Raw genomic sequence first — 8001 nt, 5'->3', positions numbered from 1 at the left:
TATTTTGCTCTGGCTGTCTTGGAACCCTGGCCTCAAACCCAGAGATCCACATGCCTCTGTTTCCTGAGATAAAAGATGTCTATGCCTGACTACTTTTAACTAATTTTAAGCTGGATGGCTAGCTACCCTCCTAACCAGTGACTTTTAAGACATGGGTCTCCAGAGCCTGTTCCTAGGCTTGCTGTGGTTACTCCACCTTCCTGGGAAGACAAGTCTTCTGTGAGGGAACAGGGATGAGCAGCTAGTTCCACTTTGTCCCTCCCCTCCCCGGGGCTTACAAATTCAGCCTTGCTTCCCTTCCAAGCCAGGACTTAATAACTTTATTTGCATTTGACTCCTTCTACCATGTGGAAGAAGAGGTGGGTGCTGGCAGCGGTTTGGGCATCATGCGCCCTCTGGTGGGCCTCAGGAGCAATGAACACAGTTGGCTACACATCAGTCAATAAAGTCTAGCACAAGGTTGCAATGATCCTTACTCAGGTCTGTACTCCAGACCCAACTTCAGGGAACTGGGCTTGTTGGGGCGAAGCCCTGAACCTCTGGCTCTCATACTCGCCCGTGTTGGACACCCGCATGTTCTGACGAGCCTTCATCTGCTTCAAGCGGTCCTTGTCCACTTCCTGCTTGGTGAGGACGAAGAAGAGGATACCACAGGGGAAGCCGATGGCCCTAGGGATGGGGAGATGGGCACTGGGTTTGGGCAGGGACTGGGACTGAGCCAGAGGAGCTAGAATTAGTCCAGCTTTGCCACTTGTACAAATGCCGCGGTGAGGCATATTACTTCTACCTGTCCTTTGTGCTGAGTGCTGGAGGGAACCCACAAATCAGAGCCTCCTGCTGCTGCCTGCTTTGGACAACCATAATAGTTCTCTATTATATCCTGGCCAACTCCAAACTCCTAAGGCAGGGCACTAAAAGCCCAGTGTGGTCCTACCTACCTTTTCATCTGTCCTCTTATGGCTGATATTGATGAGCCTCTTGTGCTGAATGCTTCTGTGTGATAGCCTAAGCAGCCCAGGCTTGCTCTGAGTTAGCAAAGGACCTCTCTGCATATACTGTCTTGTGTCCCTTGCCAGACCTCTCTATTTTTCTTTACGGTGCTGCAAATCGAACTTAGGGCTTCAAAGATGTTAAGCATGTGCACAACCACTAAGGTACGTCAACCAACTCTCAATCAGAGTAACTACTACTAAAAGAGGGCCTTAGCAAGTGCCAAAGAACAGGAAGCCACAAGAGCTGGTGACAATTGCAGCTGGGAGCCTCAGTTCCCTGCTTGGCAAGATGAAAGTGCAATGTTTACCTCAGAAAGCTTAAAACATTATATGGCACAGTACTGTCATACCTCAGACATTTGCTGGAAAAAATGTTAATTTCCCTTCCTTTTACTTTAGTGATTGATAATCAGTAATATGTATTAAAACCAGAATCAGAACCACAGAACTCACAGAAACGATTCTAGCTTCTATACAACACAATCTGACACTATTTTAATTACTGGGATTGGAATGTTACCCCTGCTCCCAAAGGGAAGGATGAATCCAACGACTCCAAATCAGATCAGCTCAATTTGCTCCAAAGAAAAGCCACTGTCCCCCAATTTTACATATTATTCCACCCTCACCTCACCCCATTCTTCTGAGATTCCATCCCTTGAATCCAGCAATTTCCTTCCCTTGGATTCAGCTCTGCCCTTGCAACTTGGAGAAGTTTCTAGGTTCCAACACCTTTCAGTACACTCCCCACTGGTAGGCAAAGGGGCAGTTAAAACTCACCAGGCTAGTCCCACAGCTTTCATGGGGTTCTTGCCCCTCTTTCTGGGAATGTATTCTAGCTCAGGGGAGAGGGGCTCAGGCTCCTCCTTGCATTCTGGTGAGCTGTGGCTCTGCAGTGCTCTGGTCCTGTTCTGGGAAGCCTTGTTAGCTGTCGCTCCAGAGAGGATCCCTGTGAATAAAAGTACCGCAGGTCAGTATGGGGGATGAGGGAGGGTTAGAGGGGCTGAGATTTGAGGAAGGGGAGTGACTGCAGTTTGGAGTAATAAGTGCTGTGAAGAATCTAAAGAGAAATGGGAAAATCGCCATCGGGTGACACCTTTGGAAGCTACTTCCACGTCACTGCGGACTCCTCACCCTGGTGCCAAGGCAGTGAGCTTCGCTGCTGTTCTACTCAGAAGACAGGTTGGGAAGGACTGCAGAGGAACTCACCGGAGACATACGAATGAAGGAAATTCGGGGAACTGTTTTAAAACTGCAGGACCTTAGCTATCCTAAAGGATAACTAACTCCATCCCGTTGAAGAGGAAGCTGAAGCCCGGAGAGACGAGCTGCTTCGCACAAGGTCAAACCGCTAATTACTCAGTGCTAGAACTCAAACCTCCAGAAGCCTAGGGCTCTTTCCTCTGCACTGCGGTGAGTGTGAAACCCCTGGGACGCGGGAGTCGAAAGATGTCTCTGGTACTCTCTCTAGCAATAAGACCCTAGACATGCCGCGCGACCTAAACGCAGGGGTTGGACTGGATGACCTCTAGAGCATCTTTTCACCCCCAGACTCTCTTAAGATCATAAAGAGAGATGTGGGCAGCAATTGGCAGCCTGACTTCCTGCTGTCGCGCTGGGTAGGATGTAAGGGAAACGGAATCTTTTAAAACCCTGCCCTCCCCAGGGTCCCTCTCCTTACCCCGGAGGACGCGGGCATTTCTCGCCCCCCGGCCCTTCAGCGCCGTAGCAGCTACCACCGCCGCCATGTTCGGGTCCCACCCCCCTTCACTGCGCTCCCCGTCGGGAATTGTAGTTTGCGTAAGGGGCCTCCCCCGCGCCTTCCGTCCTGCCTACAGAGTCGAAACTACATTTCCCAGAAGTCCGCATAGCGGGCCCGGGAGAACTACTCCTCCCAGGAGACGCCGGAGGCGCGCACGCTCGCTTGTTTCCCTCCAGCCGGGGGCGGAGTCGTGTAGGGTGGAGCTTGGACTCTCCCGCCACGCCCCGGCCTGGTCATCCTAGTTCTGCCTTATGATTGGCGTCTCTGTTAGTCCACCTCTGTTGCTATTGGCCCGGATGCCGTCGCTCTTTCGGCTGGGAGTCACCTACGCCTACTTCCTCCCGGGAGGAGGGGCTCGAGTTCCGCGTCGTCGCGCAGAGCTGACTCTGGGAGGCGTTTGGGCCCAGAGAAGTGGATCGGTAGGTTTCGCCGCATGGAGTCCGAATCGGAGAGCGGAGCGGCCGCTGACACCCCGCCTCTGGAGACTCTGAGCTTTCACGGAGATGAAGAGATCATTGAGGTGGTAGAGCTGGATCCAGGCCCGCCGGACCCGGGTGAGAACTGACGCTCCTGAGGCCACGGGACAGGAGGCACTCACCCCTGGCCTCTGACCCCTGCTTCTCCCCAGTTCCCCCTCCCCCCATCCCTACCGGTCGTTCCTACCGACATTTCTCTCCCAGACCTCCTTCCCTACCCCCCACATTTAGTTTCTAGGCCTGGCTGGGTGGGGGTTCCCTGACGCCTCCCCTGGCCCTTCCCCTCACACACCCCCTTCCCATCATGCCCTCTGTCCTCTCTTCCTACACGGTCGCTGGCCAACACCGGGTCTTCAGACCTAGCCTCTCTCTCCCTCCCCGCCCCCCAAGTGCTCTCTTCCTGCTCGGTACGTGTGGGACAACACCTTAACCCTTGGCCACATGACCCACCCTAGCGTCACCTTTTTCATTCTTCAACCCTTACCCCATTCCTTCTCTATCTTTTCGAGCTCCATCTTTTAACGCTTCTCCCAAAGCAGATGATCTGGCCCAGGAGATGGAAGACGTGGACTTTGAGGAAGAGGAGGAAGAAGAAGAGGGCAATGACGAGGGCTGGGTCCTGGAACCCCAAGAAGGGGTGGTCGGTAGCATGGAGGGCCCCGATGACAGTGAGGTCACCTTTGCATTGCACTCAGGTAGGCCTTTGAAGGGATCACCTCAGATCAGTGCAGATGGGCCTTTGAGTATGGCCCATGGCCCTAGGGAGGTTATTATGAGAGACAAAAGTGAAAGCCACCTACTTTGGCCTGCAGGATATTCAAAGGAAGGGCCAAAAAGGCACTGGAGTTAAGTGAGACCCCTGAGTTCAAATCCTACCTCTGCTGTTTAGCAGTCTGTTACCTTAGTTAGCTTTCTGAATCTTGGTGTTCTTTAAAAAAAAAAAAAAAGTTATCTTGGATGAAAGTGAATGGGAGTAACCCAAGTGGAAATTAAAGGCAGTTTACACTCGAAAAGAAGCATTACCAATAACCTCAGATGCTAGCCTCGTGAATTGTAGCCTCGTGAATTGCTCATAACTTAATTCCTACTCAGCCTGGTATGGCCTGTGCTGTCAGCTGTGACCATAGAGCCACCTCTTGGCTTGCACCTCAGAGTGCAGACTGAGGGGAACAGAACAGCAGTGGGATATGCTCTGGAGGAGGACTTGGAGCTTTGTGGGCTTGGGAAAGATTTCTCTTAACAGTCTGATGCTCCAGACAAGAACTGGATGCAGCCTTCCCAGGAGAGAATAACTGTGGCTTTGGGGAAAGGGAATGTGCTTCCTGAAGGTTCTGAAAGGCCGAACTCTAGGTGAGAGCCCTTTCTCATGGACTGTGTCTTGGGACAGCATCTGTGTTTTGTGTGAGCCTGGACCCCAAAACCAACACCTTGGCAGTGACGGGGGGTGAAGACGACAAAGCCTTTGTGTGGAGGCTCAGCGACGGGGAGCTCCTCTTTGAGTGTGCAGGTGAGAGGCTGGGGTTGTTGTGTTCCTTTGGACATCTTGGCGGGTGACTCATGTGAACACCCAGCAGCTGTTTTCTAGCCTCTGTCTTGTACTGGGTCCAGGGACCCGCAGTAGAAGTTTGGTAGGCATTCGGACAGGAAACGCTAATGGGCCAAGGGAGGCTGGCTAAGATGAGCACGGTGCTGGTGCAGGAGTAGGCAGCGGCCCAGAGAAAACAGGCTCTGGTTGCTTCATAGGGAGCCGATAGTATCTGGTCTTGGAAACCTGGAGTGTCTGGTCCCCGGAGCTGCAGCAAGTTTGATCCCTTGTTTGCTGAGGTCCTCCTACCTTTTTTTCCTGCTTAATTACTTTTAAAAGGTGACTAGCGCATGGGTCACATGTCCCCATCATTTAGATATTTTTTTAATGTTCTTCTACCACTTTTTCTTTTTTAAAGTTCTATAGTTGGGTTGGTCTTGGATGTAGCCAAGGCTAGCCTTGAATTTGTTACATCTCTTAGGCAAATTTGAGTCCAAAACTGCCTACTTCTCTTTGCAGGCCACAAAGACTCTGTGACATGTGCTGGTTTCAGTCATGATTCCACCCTAGTGGCCACAGGGGACATGAGTGGTCTTTTGAAAGTATGGCAGGTAGAGACCAAGGAAGAAGTCTGGTCCTTTGAAGCAGGAGACCTGGAGGTGAGATCCTTGGAGTGGGTCTCAACTCTGTGGGACCTTAAGTGAGAATGAGGGCTTCTGGGAGGGATGGTGGCAGGTATAGCCCTCTGTATACTGGAGAAGTTTGCCTTGAGCCACAGCACCCCTGGTCTAACAATGTATCTGTTTATCTTTAAGTTCTTGCTGACCTTAGAAGGTCACACCTTGGATAAGGTTCATGGACTCTTAGGTAGGCTGGGTAGCAGGCCTTACTTGCTGATCCTCCCTCTCTGACCAGTGGATGGAGTGGCACCCTCGGGCCCCTGTTCTGTTGGCTGGCACAGCTGACGGCAATACTTGGATGTGGAAGGTACCCAATGGTGACTGTAAGACCTTCCAGGGCCCCAACTGCCCTGCAACCTGTGGCCGTGTCCTCCCTGATGGTGAGAGCAGTCGCCTCTTCCTGGGGGGGGGGGGGGGGGTGGCTCCAGTGACTGGGGGTACTTTAGTCATCCCAGTCTCCTGCCCTACACTAGGTCTTGGCTGTGACTCCAGGGGGAGTTTGGGGACCCCCTAGTCTATCCTTCCTGTTAATTCTTTTCTTGGTGTGTCTGAGTGTCCTTTGTCCTCTGGTTATCCATGCCTTGGTCCTTAGGAAAGAGAGCTGTGGTAGGGTATGAAGATGGTACCATCAGGATTTGGGACCTCAAGCAAGGAAACCCCATCCATGTACTGAAAGGTATGAGAGGTGGTGGTGGGGGTGTTTTCCTTGGCTTGGAGGGAGGAGCCTGAGAGCCAGGTACAGAACTCGGAACCTTGGTAAACCTGCTCTGTTCTAGGGACTGAGGGTCATCAGGGCCCTCTAACCTGTGTTGCCACCAACCAGGATGGCAGCTTAATCCTGACTGGTTCCGTGGACTGTCAGGCCAAGCTGGTCAGTGCCACCACTGGCAAGGTAAGTAGCTTAGGCTTCTGTCTAAACCTTCTGTCCCTCCCTGTCCTTCTCTTTGCCCAGGTCTGTGAGCCTCTTCTCTTACCTATAGGTGGTGGGTGTGTTCAGACCTGAGACAGTCGCCTCCCAGCCTAGCCTGGGAGAGGGTGAGGAGAGTGAGTCCAACTCCGTGGAGTCCTTGGGCTTCTGCAGTGTGTGAGTGTGAGCAGAGCCTTGGCCTGGAGACCCAAGAAACAAGAGGGAGGAGGTGGTTTTGAGGAGGGATCCACATATTGGAACCAGGGAAGAGGGAAGGTGTATGAATCTAGGACCTCAAGAGCCTTCTTTGTGTCACCTGCTTCCCAGCATGCCTCTGGCCGCTGTTGGCTATCTGGATGGAACCTTGGCCATCTATGACCTGTCTACACAGACACTTCGGCACCAATGTCAGCACCAGGTATGATGTCTGGGCCTTTGTTCCTACACATTGGGCTGCTGTGCTAGCTAAAGGGCAGCCTGTCCTCTGTGACCACTCTGAGACTGGGGATGGGGTCTTCTTTCTCCTAACTTCTGCCTTACTCCGTTACTGTGTCACATTCCGGACAGTCGGGCATTGTTCAGCTGCTGTGGGAGGCTGGCACTGCTGTGGTGTACACCTGTAGCCTGGACGGTGTTGTACGTCTCTGGGATGCCCGGACTGGCCGCCTGCTTACTGACTACCGGGGCCACACTGCTGAGATCCTGGACTTTGCACTCAGCAAGTAAGCATTGTAGGCTGGCAGCTCTAGAAAGTGGATCTAGCGTGAGGTAGCACAGGTCCCTGGTGGAATGGGAAGGGATTCCTAAGGGAAATGAGACCCAATGCCTGGGTGCATCCTATGACAGAGGCATGTGGGCCACCTGTGCAGTGATAGATGGTCCTAGAATCCAACCCTGTCCCAGCCATTGTGGGGCATGAGGTTGAGAATGAGCCTCTCCTACTGGGTCTGCGCGCCTCCCATGTTAGGGGTTTCCTTCACTGACTGCAGTTTGCGTGGGCATAGTTGAATCAGCTCCCTGGCTTTGGGAGAAGGGCGTGAGAGCCAGGTACAGACTCAGCCAGCGACCTATAATAGAGGTGATGCTGGAGCAGCTGCCTCGGGGCCCTGGGGAGTGGGCTGGCCCTGGGCCTCAGGTTCCTCCATCTTTTGACCCCTGTGTTCTGTCTACAGAGATGCTTCCCTGGTGGTGACCACCTCAGGAGACCACAAAGCAAAAGTATTTTGTGTCCAGAGACCTGACCGTTAACGGCTGCAGCCTCTGGCATGGTGTCTGGTGTTGAGGGGGGGATAAAGGGACCCCTGCCCTCCCCCAGCAGAGGTGTGGGTGCAGAGGGAAGAGGAGGGGAGAACATTGGACTGCTTTCCAACCCTTTCAGCTGACCTGCCTACTCCTTGTCCTTTTCTTCCCTGGAGACCCACCTTGCCAGGCCTGCCCTCCCCTGTCCAGCCCTGGGGCCTTTTAGGAGGCCATGTCTCTTTCACTTTGATTCGCTGGTGTGAGCCATGGGGTGCGTCTTTGTATGTTGGGGGTAGGTCTTTGAGGTTCCCGTTCTTTCCCTTCCCAAGTCTCTGGGAAAGGAAAGGAGGAAGAGAGACTAGTTACAGATTTTAAAAATGTAAATAAAATATACTTCCCGTTGGCAGTGTCTGTGTGCAT

General features: G+C 52.9%; 2 protein-coding genes across 5 annotated transcripts in view; one reads left to right on the top strand and one right to left on the bottom strand.

Moving 5' to 3' along the window:
* Pnkd (PNKD metallo-beta-lactamase domain containing) overlaps nt 1–2747 on the bottom strand; it is a 68490-nt gene extending 65743 nt beyond the window's left edge. The window contains exons 1-3 of one of the 2 annotated variants that reach the window (NM_001134753.1): nt 2674–2747; nt 1773–1941; nt 293–669 (exon numbers count right to left, since the gene is read on the bottom strand). In NM_001134753.1, coding sequence (NP_001128225.1) covers nt 477–669; nt 1773–1941; nt 2674–2740 — 429 coding nt within the window. In that variant the 5' untranslated portion in view covers nt 2741–2747 and the 3' untranslated portion in view covers nt 293–476. 2 annotated transcript variants of the gene reach the window in all.
* Aamp (angio-associated, migratory cell protein) lies at nt 2179–7988 on the top strand. 3 transcript variants are annotated; one of them, NM_001106920.1, is given in 11 exon segments: nt 2179–3308; nt 3770–3925; nt 4618–4737; nt 5275–5414; nt 5671–5815; nt 6028–6111; nt 6212–6327; nt 6416–6519; nt 6670–6760; nt 6910–7064; nt 7515–7988. In NM_001106920.1, coding segments are annotated over 11 exon segments (1308 nt in total). In that variant the 5' UTR covers nt 2179–3187; the 3' UTR covers nt 7591–7988.
* Nucleotides 7989–8001: the final 13 nt, after the last annotated feature.

This window comes from Rattus norvegicus, chromosome 9 (genome assembly GCF_021556685.1).
Source record: "Rattus norvegicus strain SHRSP/BbbUtx chromosome 9, alternate assembly SHRSP_T2T, whole genome shotgun sequence".
Classification (NCBI taxonomy): Eukaryota; Metazoa; Chordata; class Mammalia; order Rodentia; family Muridae; genus Rattus; species Rattus norvegicus.
Note: the sequence above shows the minus strand (reverse complement) of the source record. Positions and strands in the feature narration are given on the sequence as shown.